Below are 20,750 nucleotides of genomic sequence, written 5' to 3' on the forward strand. Positions count from 1 at the left end.
AAAGATTTGGAGTGTAGGTACTCACCTCTTCTGGTTTATTTTGGTAGTCATGATCATGATGGAGGGAGGCCTTTTAAATTCCATAATATTCTTATAGAACATGATCATTTTATTGACATTGTAAGTGCAACTTGGAACTCAATAACACTCCATCATCAAATGCAGAGCTTATGGAACAAATTGTTGGCTGTTAAAAAAGCAGTTAAAGAACTTCATGCTAGTTCTTACTCTAAAGCTTGGCTGAAAGCTGAAGATTACGGACAAAAGCTTGCACAAATCCAAGCTCACCCAAATATCAATTACAATAATGAACTTCAAGCTGAAGAAAGGGGGTATTATAAACAACTCACACATTGGGCTAGGATTGATGATAGCATTTTAAAGCAGAAATCAAGGATTATTTGGATTGCTCATGGTGGAACCAATTCTAAGATTTTATTTACTGCTGCTAAAGTAAGGAAAGCAAGGAACAACGTTATTCTTTTATATAATGAGCAGGGTGAGATGTTAACAAGTCCTGAAGATGTTCAAGGTGAATTGGTTGGGTTCTATAAGAACCTTCTTGGTACTGCTACCCCAATTCTTCAATCCATTGATTTGGAGACTATGAGAGCATGGCCCAAGCTTAGTCATGAAGCTTGTTCTCTTTTGATTTAACCTATCACTATTCATGAAATTAATAGTGCTCTAAATAGTATTAATGACTCCAAGGCCCTTGGAGTTGATGGTTTCAACTCTTTTTTCATTAAGAAGAGCTGGAATGTAATTAAAGAAGATGTGTATAGAGTTGTGAAGGAGTTCTTTTATAACGCCATTTTGCATAAACCTCTCAACTCTACTTCTATCACCCTCATACCAAAGGTGTAAAATGCAGTTCATGCTAAAGAGTTCAGACATATAGCCTGATGTACTGTCATCTATAAAACAATCTCTAAGATAATCACAAAAAGAATGCAGGGGGTTATCAATGAAGTTGTTGCTAACTCACATGCTGGATTTATGCCTGACAGACATATTTCAGACAACATTCTCTTAGCTACTGAGTTGATAAGGGGCTATACTAGGAAAGGTATATCTCCTAGGTGTTGCCTGAAAGTTGATATCTAAAAGGCCTATGATTCAGTAGAGTGGCCTTTCTTACATAGTATGTTGGGTGAGCTTGGCTTCCCTCTCAAGTTCATTGACTAGATTATGGCATGTGTACGAAGTGTGACTTATTCTATCCTTATTAATGGTAAGCCTACTCCTCCCTTCAATGTTAAGAAGGGATTGAGGCAAGGGGACCCTTTATCCCCCTTTCTTTTTGCCTTATGCGTGGAATATCTGAGCATATTTTTTGGAGAGCTCCATTTCATTCCAGACATTAGTTACCATCGTGAGTGTGAAAGAATACATCTTAATCACTTGATGTTTGCTGATGATCTGCTTCTTTTCTTTAGAGTAAATCACAGTTCAGTCACTAAAGTCTTTCAAGCCTTCATGAAGTTCTCTGTTGCCTCTAGGCTTCCAGCTAGTCCAGAGAAGAGTAATATCTATCTTGCTGGCGTTACTAATGATGAAGCTAGAATTCTAGCTAAAGCATGCAATATGAACATAGGTACTCTGCCTTTTAAGTACCTGAGGATTCCTTTAAGTTCTAAAAAGCTCAATTATACACAGTGTAAACCTTTGATTGAGAGGATCACCTCTAGAGCTCAAGGGTGGGTGGCCAAGATGCTCTCCTATGCAGGAAGACACCAATTAGTGAGGAGTATTCTCTACAGTATGCAAAACTACTGGGGGTATATATTTCCTTTGCCAAAGAAAGTCATTAAGGTTGTTAAAGGCATTTGTAGAAGGTTGTTATGGACTTGGTAACACTATTGATTTAAAAAGCTCCTGTTGCTTGGAATAAGCTTTATGAGCCTAAAACTTGTAGAAGCTGGAACTTAATCAATATATATGTCTCTTTGAAACTAAGTTACTATGCTTAAGTTACTGTGGGCTATAGGTTTTAAATCTGACAGATTGTGGGTTAAATCAGTGAATGCATACTACATTAAAAGGCTGGATTACTCTACAGTGACTATCAGTGACAACTCCTCTTGGCTGTTGAGGAAGATTATTGAAAGTAGAGAGTTATTAGTTGATCTGGGTGGTTGGAATACTATCACTAAGGATGGCAAATTCAGTATCAATCAAGCTTACAAGTTGCTCAAAGGGGATGCTCAAAGGGTAAATTGGAATAGGCTGATTTGCAACAATCAGGCCACTCCAGAAAGCAAATTTGTGTTATGGCTGGCCTTGCATAACAAATTAGCCACTGCTGACAGGATCAACACCTGGAATATTTCTTGTAGAATAATTTGTAGCCTCTGTGATAGTGTAGATGAGACCATCCAACACTTATTCTTTGATTATCCATATGCAACATACATCTCGAGTAGAATTTGTCATATTCTTCACTCCACAGGGCAGAGAGTTAATTTTGAGCTTGAGTGTAGAGTTTTCATTGTTAAAGCCAGAGGTAGTAGTAGGCTTGCTAGACTATACACCATGTGCTTTACAAAAAAACAGTTTATGTTATTTGGAATCAAAGAAACAACAAGGTTTTCAATGGGAGAGTTGCTCCTAGTCATCAGATTGTAAAGGATATTATTTTTCATGTTAGTTGTTCTTGTAAGAACGAAGACAAAAATTGTTGCTTTACTAACTCCCTGTAGTTCCTTTATCTGCGTGTGAGCAGTGTTTGCTTTGCCTTCTTATAGAGCATGTTCTATAGTTTGTGTGGTTTTGTTGCTTGGTTGTTCCCCCTTTACCATCTTTTTTTTTTTTTTTTTGGTAATCAATAAAAAATTTCAATTGCGAAAAAAGAAGTAATATTTGGTTAAGAAAATAACACTGCAATTTCTTCACTACTTATGTAATATATACTCTAAAAACATGAGACATTACAAATAGATTGCATCCATATATAGAACAAGAAAAATAAAGTGAAAACAAAAACTTGCATATACGTAATTCATAAAATAAATTAAAGTAAGGAAGAAATTTTTTATTGATAATGACTAACAAAGGTAATAGAGTTGACCACTGCGAAGATATAATGTTCCAAAAATTTTAAAAATTTTAGATTGATTACTTAATATTAGCATTTTTGGCACGCTATGCATGCGTGTCCTATTATTTTTTTTGTTTTTCTCAATTAGTTATTCATCAATTGTATAAAAAATTTGATTCGAAAATACATTTAGAATTAATGTTAACTTTTTACTTTTTTTTTAAATCAATGTTTCATTGGTTTTATTAGTTATTTGTTCATCATTATTCAAATATTATTGAGAGAAAAAAAATATACATTAGAAGAAAGTCTATGCTCAAATAAAGTGGAAGAATTTATGTATCAGGTTCAATCATCGAAAATATTTATATAATAGAGATTACCGAAGAATAATCAACATTTAGCTTTTAAAATATTATGAGTATAATTATTAATATGAAATTCAAGTTTTAATTGTTTTCTTCTAATCGTGTCAATTAAGCTATAATATCAATTTAATTTATGAATAATTTTTTTTCACACGTAGGTAATAAGAGGAAATCATTCTCCTTATTGAAATTTCAAATTCAATTCCAATATTACCTTGTTCAATATATATGGCAAGTAAGAATAAAAGGTTTATATGACAATTTAATTTCATTAAGGGTATATTAGACTTTTTATGAGAGGACACCAATTTCCTCCCCCCTTCACTTATATAATAGAGATTTATGAGATTTGCTTACATGTCAAGGAAATATACATAAATTATCATGCGTAATGGTCCAATAATATCACTAGTGGAGAAAACCCCACCTGATGCGGTCAAAACTGGCCTTTCAGATGCGGTTTTGGTCTGCATCAGATGGGGGCGCAGCAGGTGACTAATCATTTCTGATGCGGTCCAAAACCGCATCAGAAAATGATAATCTGATGCGCTTTTACCTTAAAACCGCATCAGATTACCAATTAACTGATGCGGTTTTAAGGTAAAACCGCATCAGAAAAAGATAATCTGATGCGGTTTTACTTCAGAACCGCATCAGATAGTGTTCAGTAATGTCAAAAAAAAAAGTGCAAACCTGCAGTTTGCAGTTTTGCACTACCACGTTTCATTTTCAGTTTTTCTTTTCTTCTTTGTTTGTTGCTCAAATTTCGTCATACTTTTTCACAAAACTCAACTAGTACTCACTATTTCAAGATAAAGTGCATTTTTTACTGATACTCCAACAACAACAATTTTACAACAACAATGAACAACAATTTTACAACAACAATAAACAACAACTTTACAACAACAAACAACAATAATTTTACAATAAAAATAACAGAATAAATTACGAAAATACAAACAAAATGAAAATAAATTACGAATAAAACTAATAATGGAATAAAAACGAAAATAAATTACAAATAACTTAGTAACAGAATAAAAAATAAAAAAATAACAAATAAAATCAATAACATAATAAAAACGAAAAGAAATTACAAAAAAAAAAACTAATACTAAAAAACGACAATATAAACGATTAAAAATAAATAACATAAAAAACAAAGAATATAAACGAAATTAAACAAAAATAAACTGAACGAAAATACTAAAAAACGAGAATATGAATGAAAAGAAATGAAACGAAAATAAACTGAACGAAAATACTAAAAAAATGAGAATATAAATGAAACGAAAAAATTAGAGAAATTAAACGAAAGAACTAGAAAAATTAAACAAAAAAATAGAGAAATTAAACGAAAAATCACTAGTTTCATATCTAAATTCGCTTCATGTTTCCTTCGATTTTCTTTATTAACACTTCTTCCTTCGATATTCTTTAATGTCGCTTCGTTCTTCGAGTTTATGTAATGGCGCTTGTGGATTCGACTATTTAGGGTTCGATTGTTTCGATTATTGAGGGGTTAGAGTGGTGGCGTGAGTGGTGGCGTGGCGTGAGCGTGAGGGTGGTGACGTAGCGTGAGAGTGGTGGAGCGTCTGAAGAGAGAGAGAGGAGTGTTTGAAGAGAGAGAGAGAGAGAGAGGAGCGTTTGGAGAGAGAGAGAGAGAGGAGTGAGGAGCGTTTGAAGAGAGAGAGAGGGGAGTGAGGAGGGGAGTTAGGGTTAGCCGAGTCAGGAGCGTGCGTGGGCCGAGGAGATTAAGAGCTCAGCTACGTGGGCCGATTCAGCGTGTTGGGCGAACGATTTTGAGAGAAAAATAACAAAAATCTGATGCGGTCCTTTGAACCCCATCAAATTTTTTAAAAACCGCATCAGTTTTTTTTTTAATCTGATGCGGTCCACAAAAGGACCGCATCAGATTGTTGTCCCAACTTTCCCCTCTTATTTTTTACTGTTGATTTTCGGATGCGATTTTACGAAAACCGCATCTGTTACTAAGTGACAGATAAGGTTTTTTCCACTAGTGTATCCATCATAAAAGGAGAAGAGTAATATAAATCAAATACATGAGCATAAAATTAGTGAGTAGTATATAAAATATAAGATACATTAGGAAACCAATAAAATAATTTTAATAATATTAACATATAAACAATAACCTGTGCACTAAATGGCCGTCAAAACTATATATGTGAAGAGATATTTCATATTCAGGTTTACTTGTTCTTGTCAGTGAAATAATTTCATTTAAGCCTGATTAAGAACGTAGCATTCGAGTTGGTTATCTGGAATATTTTGTCAACTTGTCGACCCCTTGGAAGTAGGTAACATCCTCACATAACAAGTCAAACAGCAAAAAGAAGTGGAATCCCTTGTATTAAGGAGGTTGTTCCAAACCCCTACAGATTAAACGACATCCTAGCTGATTGAATCAGTCAACTAGCACATGCATCAAAAGTAGGTTGAATCGGTCAAGGTGGTTGCAACAATACCAGTAGTAGAATAATTGCTTATTGCTGCGATGATATTGTTGCGGTTTTACTCATACGCAGCAATATATCACGTAAAAAGAAAAGCACAAATATAAAATAACCAAATTGCTGCGGTTTTGGCCGAAAACCACATCAATATGGTTTCAATGGAAAGTTTTCGAAATTTTTTTGACTATTTGACCAAACATATTATTGTGGTTTCTGGCAAGAACCGAAACAACATATTAAAATAATATAAAAAAAAATATTATTTTAATCTATTGTTGCGGTTCCTTCTAGAAACGCAGTAATAGGGTCATTAGGGTTTAATAAAACTGAGGGTGTCGTTTCCTTCCTCCTCATTCCTCACTTTCACAGTATCTCTCCTCACCCTCTTTAGATCTCCTTCCTCCTATATCTCTCCTCACCCTCTCCAGATCTCGTCGTTCTTCCCCCACGCCAACACTCGCTCGACGCAACATACCCACCTGTGCTTCCTCCCTCATGCCATCAGCCTTCCTCCTCTATCTCTCCAGATCTCATCGTCGCAACACTTGCTCGATGCAACAACCCACTGGCGCTTCCTCCCTCACGCCATCAACACTCGTTTGTTCACTCATTTCCAACAACATTCGTTCATTCCTCGTCGCCATCAACACTCTTTCAATCCTCCAGATCTCCTCGTCGCAACACTCGTTCATTCCTCACTCGTTTGTTCCTCACTCGTTCGTTCCTCTATCTCTCCAGATCTCTGGTTCGTTCCTCACGCCATCAACACTCGTTCATTCGCTCGTCACAATATTGGCGCTCGTGGCTCCGGTCCTCTACCGTTGCTCCGATCCTTTGCAATAGGTGTGACTCCTCGTGGCTCCGGTCCTCTTCATCACTGTTAACACTCGCTCGTGGGTCGCGGTGTGACTCCTCGTGGCTGTGTGACTCCTCCATTTTCGGCCTCGCAAATTTTTGTGCTTTTCGTTTTCATTAATTTCTGTTTTTTTTCCTTTTTTTAGATCTGTTTGTAGAATTTTTTGTTTTAGGATCAATTTTTGATTTTCAGTTTCTTAGTTTTTTTAATATATTTTTTGCTATTAATATATTTTTGTACTAGTCATTTAGTTGTAAATGTTGTTTTTTATTTTTGCTTTTTCATTTTATTTTTTTTAGGTTTAATTGGCTAGAACAGAACAACATTGGGCTCAAGTGCAAGGAACAGCACAACCTTAAACGGGTGCAAAGCATAGCACCAACTTAAACACGTGGTGCAGAAAATAGCATAAATGGCACCGGAGCACGGAGATTCCACCGGAACTAGGGAATCTCCATTATTTTAAGGGTTAATTGGCAAGGAACAGCACAACCTTTGGCTCAAGTGCAAGGAACAACACAACCCTTATTTTAATAAACACACCATTCCTTAACCTCCACTACACTAAATCTACCTTGAACCACACTACATCACCGCCACCCTCTTCCCTAGCCCACAACACTACAACGCCACCACCTCCCTCAACACCATCATCTTCCTTCACCACACCAAACACTACCTTTACTCCAACAATGTCATCCTCTACCCCAAACACTGCAGCACCACCACACCAAACACCATCTCCGCCACAACCTCGCATTACTCCCAGTCCACAAGAGCAGGCGCTCCGTACTAATTCACCACAAAACAGAAGAGTTCTAGAAAGTTTGAGCGACCATGGCGCGACCTCGAAGCAGGCGCTCATCAAACCAACTCTTTTACAAACAGCATGTGGAGTGGTCTTTGGTGAATCAACAGTGAATATTGAGCTATGAGAAACTGAGATCAGCCTCCACAATTGTTACACGTCAATTATTAATGATGATAGATGTAAATCCAGCGACTTGATTTCGATATTTGCGCTGATGCAATGCGTCGAACGGGGAAATCAATTTTTTTTTGGCTCAAGTGCAAGGAACAACATAACCTTGAAGGGTAAAGAGGAAATCAATTTTTTTTGAGATTGAAGTTGAAAGTTGGCTAGAACAGCACAACCTTTGGCTCAAGTGCAAGGAACAACATAACCTTGAACGGAGATTCCCTAGCTCCGGTAGAATCTCCGTGCTCCGGTGCCATTTATGCTATTTTTCTGCATCACGTGTTTAAGTTGGTGCTATGCTTTGCACCCGTTTAAGGTTGTGCTGTTCCTTGCACTTGAGCCCAAGGTTGTGCTGTTCTAGCCAATTAACCCTTTTTTTTATCTTTTGTATCATTTATGTAACTAGCTTTTTTATCTTTATATATTAATGAGATTCATATGTCATTTCATCTTTAGTTTATTTGTGTATTCGATTGATAGTGGATGGGGTCGTTGCTTGGTTTTATCTTTCAAATTTGATTGCAAAATGCAAAAAGTAATTTTTTTCTTTTACACGTACCAGGACATATTGGTGCGGTTTTGGGCACAACCGCAATAATATGCCAAGATACTGTTGCGGACCTATCCAAAATCGCAGCAATACGTTGTACTTTTTTAAAAAAATAAACTTATTGCTGCGATTTTGTCTAGGAACCACAGCAATATCTTGGCCTATTATTGCGCCCTTAATTGCTGCGCGGCCAAAACCGTTGCAATAGGCTTCTTAATGACTGCAACAATAAGCATTTATTCTACTAGTGAGTCCACTGAAATGATGCCGGACATCTCAGACATGACCAGGCAGACGACCTAATTAGTTAGGGTTTATTTGATATTAATAGAGGTTAATGTATTCGTTTTGATTCTCCTTCATGCTTACCCACTCTCCACGGTGGTAGTTTAATCTAAAGCAATTAATACAAGTTTCTTCTTGTTCTTATTCTTAATCCTTGATTCTCGTTTGTAAAAAAAGATGATGTCCAATATTCTTCTCTTTTTCTTCAAATGTCATTTTTCATATTCTACATTAATGTATTGTACTCTAGTAGATTCTTCATTCATAAACAATTTTACAATTCAGTTGAATTACTAAGATCGATGGTCTCTTTTCTTAGGCAAATTGACCCCTTGGTAAGATATTTCCAAAACGATTTGGTGCCCATCGTGGGGGCTCACAACACCAGCGAGACCTAGAAGGAAACCTGATTTGTAGTCAGAGGATCCATAGTACCTTTGATCTAAAAGTAACCAATTTTAAACACATTATTCTAAAGGTTTTCAAAAAAAAAGGTGTGATAACATCCGAACTATTGTATGTGGAAGATTCGGAGGAACGAAGGTGATAAGTCGATTTTTAGTTGCATATAGGTAGGTATTAAGTCTCATTTTCATGAAGTTTTTAGTGCATCTTAGATGTAATTGCATGATTTGAGCATTCTTTTGAACTATTGTGTTATTTCGAGATACTTTAGTCTCTTTAATGTGATTTTCAGACTGTTGAGGCCGATTGTGGCTAGGAGAAGCTATTATGGTTCGTAGATGGTCTAGATGGCGGTTTATGGATGCGAGAAGATGAGTTTGAGTGCTTTGGGGTTGAAGGAATGATGATATTGAAGAATACTTTCTTTGCGGGACCGAGCAAAACTCCGCTTGCCCACGCACCAAGGCACACTCCCAAGCAGAATCTCGCTTGCCCATGCACCAAGACGCATGCCCAAGCGAAATTTCGCTTGCCTGTGCACTATTGTAAACCAAAACACTCTGTTTCGTGTGCACGCCCAAGTAGGATTATGCTTGCCCGTGCACTATGTTGCACGGCCGTGCAGCTTCCTGCTTGCCCGTGCACGATGCTATCGATTTATTTTCGCGACTTTTAATTATTTCCTTTTCTACTTTATGGAGACGATATTAGGTTTTATTAAACATACTTTTGAGAAGTTTTTCATTATTAGAGAATATAGTATTACTTTTTAGAGAGCTTTTTGAGAGAAAACTCCATTATTGAACCTGAATTCTACAAGTTTGATCCATTCCAGTAAAGACTAGGTTTTCTAATTTCCTCTTTCCTTTTTTATTATTATGTGTTTTAATTTATTTATCAATTGCTTTGTTATTTCAATTATGAGTGAGTAGTTGTATGATCTAGGGTTGAGTTTAACCCTAGTAATGATTAATGCATGAATCCCTCCCATAATCCCATCTAGATGTGATTAATTGTTCTTGCTTGATTGAATTGTGTTGACTTTCATTATCATACTAGGGATAGGTGATTTTGAATTGATTCCTTGTGTCTTATTTTCAATGGGAATTGAATCTAGATGGATTTGTTTATTAAATGAAGAGTAGGAATATATCTATGGTAATAAGTAGATAGGATTACTAGGAATTTATTCGTGATGCCATGCTTAATGTCTCTTTTTTGCATGATTTCCTGGGAATAGGTTTGATTGCTTGTTTAGAGTAGCCATAGGTACTCGAGAGCGGTCTTTGGTATTTATAGAGTGCATTACTCCTTTTGGATCATTGATTATGTTTATTGGGATGAGAATTTTTCATTTATTATTCGTGCTAGTGAGGATACTTAATTCTAGATGCCTTTATTGATTGATTTTACATTGTGTGTTCTTAGTAGTTATCAGAATTTAGCAATATTATTAGTTCAACACCTTTTTAGCATTGTTTGTCACTTGTTTAGTTAAACTGAGTCGAGATTTCAAGTGTTTGATATCGTTTGTCTCTGTGGATTCGACCTTGACTTGACCTGCTACATAGTTAGGAGGTTAGTTAGGAAGTTATTTTTGTTAGGTGCGCGAGACGCCTATAAAATTTTGGTGCCATTGCTGGGGACCGACTGTATTAGATTCGTTAATCTGATTTATTTACCGAAACTTATTTTTGTTCGATCATTGTTACTCTATTTGTTCTTTGAGCTCTGTTCTTTCGGTCTTTTTGTTGCATGCGCACTCGTAGCAAGGATTCACAAGATCTTATTACTCTTGATCGCGAGATCGAAGCTACATCAAGGATATTAGGAGGTCAAGGAAGAAAACAACAATAATCAATAATGGGAGACAAAGAACCACCAAAGTTTCTACGGGAATATGCTATGCCTGATGAGACCACCACCACCATTACTAGACCAACTACAACTGCTACACATTTCGAGCTCAAGCCACAGTTTATTCGGCTCATCTAACAGGACTCTTATGCGGGAACACCCAAAGAGAGCTCTACTGATCATTTGGCTAACTTCCTAGAGAAGTGTAATACTTTGAAACTAACAAATGTTTCTGATGATTTCATTCAATATTATGCTCTTCCTTTTTCTCTCAGGGATGAAGCAAGAGAATGGTTGAAAGAAGAAGAAGTGAGGAAGATTGCCACTTGGCCATAACTGAAAAAGACCTTTGTCTACAAGTTCTTCCCTCCTATGAGAACTTCCAAGTTCATAAATGAGATACTTGGTTTTCAACAACATGAATTGGAGTCTCTCTATGAGGCATGGCACATATACAAGGCTTTGCAAAGACAATGTTCAAACCATGGAATTCCTGAGTGGCTATTGATTCAGACATTCTACAATGGTCTGAAACATGATGTTCAAAGTTCTATCGATGCCGCATCTGGTGGTACTTTCATGGCCAAAACTCCAGAAGTTGCAAAGACATTGTTGGATGATATGGCTGCCAACAATTATTTGAACGATTGGAGTGTGTCTCGTGGAGCACCTAAAAGGGGAGGTAAGTATGAGGTTGATGCTATTGCTTCTTTATCCAACACTGTGCAGGTTTTGGCAGCTAAGGTTGACCAACTGAGTAGCGAATCAATAACACCTGTTTGTGAGATTTGTCAAGTGCAAGGTCACTCATTGAATGAGTGTCAATACAACACCATGGGAGCGATAATTGAGCAAGCAAATGCCCTCCTAAACACAAACATAAGACCACAAACAACCCGTACTCAAACACATACCAGGTTAGAAGAATCATCCAAACTTCTCTAAAATAACCAAGCTCAACCTCCACCCACAAACTACTCCAAACCACCTGGTTTCCAACAAAGGCCACTATTCAACTCCTCCTCCTCCTCCTCCTCCTCCTCATCCTCAACATCCAACCTTGAAACCATCATAGAGAATTTACCTTCTTCTCACGCAAAGCAAATTGAATATCAAGCGAAGTAGAATGACTTCTTCAGCAACTCCCTTCAACAAATTCATGCTCATAATAAAATGATGTAGAATCAGATGACCCAATTTGCTCAACAAATTAGTCACCTCTCAAAACCTTCAGGCCAACTTCCAGGGTAAACCGAACCAAACCCAAAGGGGTATATCCATGCTATCTCATTTAGAAGTGGTAGAGAATGGTAAGATCCCTATAGGAAGGTGAACGACCAAAGGAAGAGTGCAGAAGAGTCCAAAAAGCCGAGTGCAGAAGATCAAGACGAAAAAGTATTGGAAGAGGAAGCTAAGGAGACTAAGAAAAAGGAACCTGTCGTCATACCTATTGCACCATAAAAGCCACTTGTTCCATTCCCTCAAAGACTGGCACAAGCAAAGCTAGAGAAGAAGTATGGGAAATTCTTTGATATTTTGAAGAAGTTGCATATTAACATCCCTTTCTTGAATGCCTAAAGGGAACAGAACAATTAGCTGCAAATGAATTTTCAAGAGGAACTTGAAAATTGATGGGACCATCAAACGGGTTTAAGGCAAGACTGGTCGTTAGAGGATTCATTCTAAAGTTTGGAGTGGATAATTTCTATACTTATTCAACTGTGACTAAAATTGCTATCATTCGTATTTTATTTGCTTTAGCTTCGTCATTTAACCTGTTTGTGCATCAGATGCATGTGAAGACAACCTTATTGAATGGAGATCTCGATGAAAAAATATATATGGAACAACCTCCAGGTTGTGCAGTACCAAGGATGGAGCATAAGGTGTGCAGGCTGAAAAAGTCTTTATATGGCTTCAAGCAGGCCCCAAAACAATGGTATGAAAATTCTTTAAGACTATCATTAATTTTGGATTTGCTGTGAATGCTCAAATGCATGTGTGTACTCAAAGGTAGTGGGCTCTGATTGCATAATCATATGCTCATATGTTGATGACATGCTTCTATTTAGTGCAAGATTTAATGTCGTAGAGGAAACTAAGAGATTATTGTCTTCTAAGTTTGAGATGAAGGACTTGGGTGTAGCCGACGTAATATTAGGGGTAAAAGTTGTTAGAACTCCTAAGGGTTATTCACTGTCCCAATCTCGTTATGTGGAGAAAATGTAAAAGAAATTTGACTGTTTTGATGATCCTCCAGTCAGGACGCCCTATGATTCTAGTGTTCAATTACTCAAGAATAATGGTGATAGTGTGTCAGAAAGTGAGTATACGAAGGTTATAGGTAGTTTGATGTTTTTAATGAACTGCACTCATCTTGACATTGCTTATGCAGTGAGTAGGCTCGGTAGATACACTCATAATCCCAATTTGGATCACTGAAAAGTTCTTAAAATACTATTTAGATATTTAAGAGGAACCATGGATTGGAGGTTAAACTTCGTGGGGTTCTCAAGTGTCCTAGAAGGATATTGTGATGCTAATTGGGTGATTGATATTGATGAGGTGAGTTCTACTAGTGGGTATGTGTTCACTCTGAATGGAAGTGCAGTATCATGGAAGTCAGCCAAGTAGACATGTACAACTCGATATACTATGGAAGCTGAGTTCATTGCCTTAGATCTTGCTACTCAAGAGGTTAATTGGTTGAGGAACCTTTTGATAGATATTCCTTTGTGAGGGAGACCGACTCCTTCCGTGTCAGTTCATTGTGATTAACAAGTTGCGATAGGGGTTGCCAACAACAGTGTTTATAATGGCAAGAAAAGGCACATTCAAGTCAGACATGAGTCTATGAAACAATTTATTGTGAATGGTGTCATTTCTCTAGAGTTGTGAGAACTGAAAGGAATTTGGCTGATCCTTTTACAAAAGGATTGAGCAGAAAGCTAGTATTAGAATTTTCAGGAGGAATGCGTTTGTAACCTTTATAGGTTCTTGCATTCTTGAGTTATATATTGAACTTATTTATGATTTCATATCAATATATAAACTTTTTACTCTAATTTGAGTGGTTCTTGTTGAACAGGTTGCATGTGTATATTTTTGAGATTGTCCATGGCCTTTGGCTGATTTAATTTAATTTAATTGAACGTAATGGACAAGATGCTTCTATGGACTTTACGGCTGATTCAATTTATTTGAACGTAATAGAACATCATGGATGAGTGTGAAGGAATGGCCTCCTTCTGTCAAATGTCAAATGTCAAATGTCAAATGTCATTCTTGTAGGCATTCTAGAGAACTCTTTGTAGTCTCAAGGTGGTGGCCATGATTGTTGAACTATATAATGTTCACGATCATTTGAAAGACATGTGATTTGACTTGGAGGTAAAATGAATTGTATGTTCCACAGTGTTGTATCTTGTTCATGGGACAATTCGTGTATAACGCGGTGTTTCTCAAGCCTTGAAAGTAAGATATGTGCTATCGGGTCCCTTCTCTCTCCTGCAAGTTCAATCTTAGGATACTTGTAGGTGAAGGAACACCCCGTCTCACTAACATGTTAGTTCAATTCTTTGACACTAATATGTAAGTATTGAACTTTTCGTTTACTGCTCATTTCTCATTTCTTTTGGATTTCGCGTTTGTGGGGGATTGTAGGATTTTAACGCAAAGCTGCCGCGAGTCACGATGGAGGCTGTGACTTGCAGTAGCCCCGCATCTCATGGTCTTTGCCTTGTTCGCGGTAGATTGCCGCAAGCCTACCGGGACTCGCCGCATATTCCACAACTCGCGGTTTTCGAGATATTTGAAATTTTATATTTTCATCTTGTTTCCTGATTTATTTCGGAGTTGTTACCCTCATATAAATAGCATATTGGCCGTTTTTTCCTCATTATTCATTCATATAACCTAAAAAAACACAAGCTTATCCTACTCTTTTTGAGATTTGAGCAGTTTTTGAGAAATACCAATCTTTGATCCAGGTGCACGGAGTCAGACATAGTTGTGTGAACCTTGGGGGACTAACGTCATCAAGAATCCGCACCGGTGATGGCGAAATTCGTTTTTAAGGCAGTGACCATCATACCAAAACGTAACTTGTTCTTGTAATTCTGGTTAAGTTATTTGATTTCTGCATATTTACATCTTACAAATATGATGAACTTCTTATGGCCAGATTTGGTGTATGAAGGCTTAGGATGTAAGTTGGTTATGGTTTAATGAAGTTCCTTTTGGTTTTTACAAAAACCTCGACTTTTTGTTCTTTACACAGAAACATGGAAAAGTTGGGGGAGGTGGGGGGAAGACAAGAATTAGAATAAGAAAAAAAAAACAAAAAAGAGGCCAACTAAATGAGACATGTAAATTTAGTTGCTAACAAATAAACCGAGCGAATTTTTCCTAAAAAGCTTGATTGATATATTTGTAGAAAATAGTTGAATTTATTATTTGCTCTTAATCCAACCTTGGATTAGAGGATGAGTAAAGCAATGAGGATCCAGAAAAGCTTGTGTTATTGCTGTCTGGATAAAAGCTTTCCACATTAGTTGATCTTGATGAAGTTGCAACTCCATTTCTATGTTTTTTATTTCCTTGATCATTTGTTGTTGTAGTTGAGCCCTTAAGCAACACATCAACCTTAGCATATTCTTCCTTTTCATCCTTGATTTCTTTAAGCATTGCTGCGACGTCTTTCATTGTTGGCCTCTCCTGCGGTGAAGCGTTTACGCATAGCAATGCAATGCCTAACGCTTGCCTCATTTCCTCAATCTCGGTTTCAGGTCTAGACAATAAGCTCGGATCGAGGACTTCGATCCCTCCCTTCTTTTGCCGTGCCCAATCGACAACATGTAACCCTCCGGGAATCGTGGGGTCCACGGGTTGCTTACCTGTTAGTACTTCCAACACTACTACTCCATAGCTATACACATCGCTCTTCTCCGTAATCTTCATCATGTAACCATATTCTGCAGCAAGATATCACTATTTAGAACTTTTATAAACTTAGAATGGAATAATAAATTGCAAAATACCAAATTGTCGTAGTGATCAATGATACTGACCAGGAGCTATGTATCCGTACGAGCCAGCAATGGTGTTGGAGGAGCGGTTGTAATCACCATCATCAAGAAGCTTGGCTAAACCAAAATCTGCGATATATGGCTCGAACTCTAGGCCGATTAGGATATTGTTTGCCTTGATGTCCCGATGAACAATCGGTGGAATACAATCATGATGCAAATAGGCAAGGCCTTGAGCAGCACCAAGCAGGATTCGGTACCTAAGACCCCACTCCAAGGCATTCATTGAACTCTCATGCAAGAGGCTTCCCAAGCTCCCATTTTGCATGTAATCATACATAAGCAATCTTGTATTTCGGTTCCAACAACAACCAAGAAATCGAACAATGTTTTTGTGGCGAATTGATCCGAGGGTCTTAAGCTCAGCAGAGAATGAGTCCCGAACTCCACTCTTTTCATCTTCAGTACTGTTGGATGCAGAGCGTGCGGTTGGCCATAGCTTTTTAACAGCAATGACTTCACCGTTTTCCATATCAGCTCGATAAACCATTCCTGAACACCCTTTACCAATGATATTTGAATCCACGAGACATTTGAGCACTTGATCAACAGAAAAATTAAGTTTCTGAAAAGGGGTGAAATGCCAAGGCCATGAATCACCCAACTCTGAATCCTGTTCATCCTTTACGGTTCTTCGTGCTCGAACGATGGCAAAAATCCCCATTATCACCATTGCAACTGTCATAACAATAAGCAAAGCAATGGCTATTTTAAGAATTCTAGCTTTCTTTACTTCATTCTTGGAATCTGAAAGTTCCGAGCGAACACCACTGCTCGTGAAACACGAGTCTTTTCTGACCGAGCACAACCCTTCATTGCCTTCCATAGATGCTAAAGGAAGCTGCCGGAAGAGCTTGTTATCGGGGAGGAATCCAGTGAACTTGTTATAGGATATGTTGAGAGAGACAAGGTTATCCAGGCCAAAAAATGGGCTTAGGACTCCGCTTAGCTTGTTATGTGAAAGGTCTAAAACTGAGAGCTTGTTTAATGCTGATAGCTGAGATGGGATTGGACCAGAAAGCATATTTCCACTCAGGTTGAGTGCAATTTCAAGAGACTCGATCTTGCACAAATCGCTTGGAATCTCTCCATAAAGCTTATTGCTGCCAAGATCAAGCAACTGGAGACTTGAACATAGGCCTAAACTCGATGGTATTGATCCAGTGATCATATTGTTGCTCAAAATCAGCTTATTTAATGACACAAGACGACCAAAACCATCCGGAATTTCATCCACAAATCTATTAGATGAAGCATCCAATACTTGCAAAGACGAGAGGGATGACAATGAATAAGGCAAGGGACCGCCTAGGTTGTTCCTGCTAAGGTCCAGCATCTGCAACTCACTACAAGTCTCAATCTCATCAGGAACTACACCAGAGAGGTGGTTACTTGACAAATCAAGGAAGTTTAACTTCCGAAGACCCCCAATCTCTGGAGGAATTTCACCCGATATTCGATTATGTCCAAGCCGGAGCCTAATCAAAGAGGTACAATTGCCAATCTCGGGAGGGAGAATACCGGAGATCTCATTGGAAATCAATAGAAGTTTGGTAAGGTTTTTTATTTGAAACAACCCTGGGGGAATACTACCACTGAGAGAATTATGAGACAAATCGAGTGATTGTAGATTACTACAACTAGCTAAACTAGCAGGAATGCTCCCTTCAAGTTGATTAGCCCAAGCAAATAACACAGTAAGCTTTGAAAGAGACCCGATTTGTGGGGGGATTAAACCAGAAATCTGATTAGTATTCAACTGTAGCTGGATTAACTTACTACAATTTGACAAAACATCAGGAATTGAACCAGTCACATTGTTATTACTAATCATAAACTCCTCAAGATCAGATAAACCCCCAATTGACAAAGGAATAGTCCCAGAAATCTGATTCAATGAAAAGTCAACAGTTCTCAAGCTACTACAATTCCCAATCTCAACTGGGATAGAACCCACAAGTGAATTCTGCCAAAGCAGCAATTTTTCAAGTTTTTTCAACTTTCCAAGCTCAGGTGGGATTGACCCAGATAAACTATTATCATACAAATAGATATTTATAAGCTCAGAACAATTTCCCAACTCAGGAGGAATTTCACCAGAAATTGAAGTTGTATAAATTGAAAGTGTTTCAAGCTTTGAAAGCTTACCCAAATTAGAAGGTAATGATCCTGAAACTCCAGTATCAGCAACACCCAATACAGTAAGATTACTCAAATCACCAAATTCATCTGGGATTTTTCCCACAATGTCTTTATTACCTCCAACTCTAATCACTTCAAGACTATTAATTTTACCCAACTCAGGAGGTAAATTACCACTGAGCTGATTATCAAAAAGTAACAAGTTTCTTAAACTTAAACACCCACTAATCTCAGCTGGGATTCTCCCAGTGAGCTGATTAGAGTTCAGTGACAGATCTTGAAGATTTTTTAGTTTCGATATCGAAACCGGGATTGATCCAGATAAGGAATTTGAGCTAAGATCAATTGAAATAAGAGACAGAATGTCCCCAACTTCATCAGGGATAGACCCAGTTAAGTTACACCCAGAAATAGTAAGTTTCTGAAGAGAAGAAAAAACAGACAAATTTGCAGGAAAAGGAAGCTGAAGAGAAACAGATTGAATGTTAATTTCAACAACAGAGTTATTATCAAGTGTTGAACAAGTAATGAAGCTCCATTTACATGGTGTGGGGTCCACTAAGTTCCAATCAGAGAACTCAGGTGGCAGTGGTTGTCCATGGTGGTTGTTGTGGGCCCAAGAGTAGAGGATTGTAGCCTCCTCATTGGTTGCTGCAGCAAGATAAGAGAAAAAAATGTGGACGAAAAAATGAAGCAGCAGCAGAAAATAAACAGATGATGAAAAATGGTATTTTTGCCTCGAATTAAACATCATTGTTAGTCTAGTAGAAATAACATCTGCCTCAAATCCCAAACTTTTTCTTCATTGGGTTTTGCTAAACAAAATAAACTTTCTTTTTACCTCCTTCTTCTTCTACCTTTGTTTCTGTGTTTGTGTTTGTGTTTGTGTTTGTGTTTGTGTATTGCTTGGTTTGAACTCAAACCTCAAAAACACCAAGTAGGAGTGTTGTTTGTCAATGCAAATAAAAAAGAGTGAAGTAGGAAAAATTAGTTAAAAAACAGAAGAGAACCAAACAAGGCATTAAAACAAGAAAAAGATAAATGAGTAAGTGAAGTAGTGAAGGAAGGCATACCTAGAGATTAGCGAGAAGCACCTCCTACCCACGTTGAATGCCTCTGTTTCTGTGACTATATTATGCAGTATGTTTATGTGTATATAATATAGTCCTACTCCTATATGAAAGCAGGGGAGGAGGTAGTAGAGAGAAGACGACAACACCATTTTTTAAATTTATTTTCTTTTGAAACCTTTATTATACATCAGTATCTTTATTGCTTTGAGTTCAAATATTGATTATTGGGCTTCCCTCGAGTCTCGACTCAAGCCCCAAGGTCCTCCTCTCCTCAAAACTCGGTACTTCGTTGAAACTTTGAGTGTACATCCTTTTTATCTTTTAATAAAATGGAAATATGACGTGCACAAATCACAATTCCTACTAGAGGCAAAAGAGATGGTCAACCGTATGGGTTAATCCAACTCAACCCGTCTCTTAGGTTGCGTGGGCTGAGCCCTTGAAAAGTCCGGTCTAACACAGTTTGAATCGTGAAATTGGTGGGTGGATCGTGGGCCAGATTTTTTGAACCTAGCCCACGAAAGCCCGCTACTAAAACCGCCCAGCCCGATCCACGAAAACGGTCTAGCCCAGCCCATGAACAGCACCAATCCAGCCTTAAGTAATTATTCAACCAAATTGTGTATATTTTAATCAAATTGTTTATGTTTTAATCAAATTGCATATATTATAATTCAATAAAACTATATATTATAATTAATATTAAAGGCCTTATGTAATAATAATAAATGATTGGACAACTTTGAAAAACAAAATTCTCATGTCGGCCCGCTATCCCGCCAGCGTGCTAGGCCAACGAACTGTCAGATCCGCTTCCTGGACCGTGAAATCCGGTAACAGACCGGTGGGCTAAGATTTTTCAGCTCGTCGACCAGCCCACTCAAACCGTGAATTTCACGGTCCGGTGGTGGATCATGAAATCTCAGCCCGGTCCACTAACGTCCACGGACCAACCCTAACTAGTGGTCATCTCTAAGGCAAACGAGTTATTTGAGTCTGTTATGCGTGGAATTGGGTCATATTATGTGGGGTTAAGGTTGGGTCAATTACTAAGAGTTCGGGTCATATTTTTAGATTAGTATTACAAGTGGGGGAGGGCTCGGGTTGGACGACTCTGATAAATATTGGGTTGGGTTGTGTAGAGTTAACTTATATCAAGTTAGATTGGCATCAATGTTGTACATTATGTGTTATTTTTTACTTATATTATGTTGTGTATGGTACACCTCAAGTGTATATGAACAAAGAGGGATAAAGAGAGTAGCGGTGAAAACTTTGAAGAAGGAACAATGGGTAAGATGAGCAAAAAAAAATGCCAGTAGGAAAGCATAATGGAAGTTTTTGTAAGTGCCAATGGTGGGTATAACGTATAAGCTCTGGAATTATCATTATGGAGTGCTTGGAGAATCAAATACAAGTAGTTAGATTCTAGAACCAAAGTGGATTTATATAACAGAGTCTTGGATCTTAATACACAACTAGCTATTTTAAATAAGGCATCAAAGGACTTTTGCTTTAGAGGTTCTAGTAAGCACTATAACTTATGTGGGGGTAGAGTTGAATGTTTCTATGATACAAACTTTCATGAGGTAATACATAATAATGTTTGGTTGGTTATGTCCAAACAT

General features: G+C 37.6%; 2 protein-coding genes across 3 annotated transcripts; one reads left to right on the forward strand and one right to left on the reverse strand.

The window, feature by feature from the left end:
* Positions 1 to 1,191: 1,191 nt before the first annotated feature.
* LOC104888918 (uncharacterized) lies at positions 1,192 to 2,628 on the forward strand. Its single transcript, XM_010674031.2, has 2 exons — positions 1,192 to 1,838; positions 2,007 to 2,628. Exons 1-2 carry the CDS (start codon positions 1,192 to 1,194, stop codon positions 2,626 to 2,628), a joined length of 1,269 nt encoding a protein of 422 aa, XP_010672333.2.
* A 12,528-nt stretch (positions 2,629 to 15,156) lies between these two features.
* Positions 15,157 to 19,346, reverse strand: LOC104888740 (LRR receptor-like serine/threonine-protein kinase RGI1). Of its 2 annotated transcripts, none has more exons than XM_010673790.4 (2): positions 15,890 to 19,339; positions 15,157 to 15,793 (listed from the first exon to the last, which is right to left on the reverse strand). In XM_010673790.4, exons 1-2 carry the CDS (start codon positions 18,801 to 18,803, stop codon positions 15,282 to 15,284), a joined length of 3,426 nt encoding a protein of 1,141 aa, XP_010672092.2. In that variant the 5' UTR covers positions 18,804 to 19,339; the 3' UTR covers positions 15,157 to 15,281. The 2 variants fall into 2 exon arrangements, with proteins under 2 accessions (XP_010672092.2, XP_057249708.1); XM_057393725.1 differs by having other exon boundaries at positions 15,595 to 15,809; positions 15,890 to 19,346.
* Between the last annotated feature and the right edge of the window lie 1,404 nt (positions 19,347 to 20,750).

The sequence above is a fragment of the Beta vulgaris genome, chromosome 3 (assembly GCF_026745355.1).
Source record: "Beta vulgaris subsp. vulgaris cultivar EL10 chromosome 3, EL10.2, whole genome shotgun sequence".
In the NCBI taxonomy this organism is placed as follows: Eukaryota; Viridiplantae; Streptophyta; class Magnoliopsida; order Caryophyllales; family Amaranthaceae; genus Beta; species Beta vulgaris.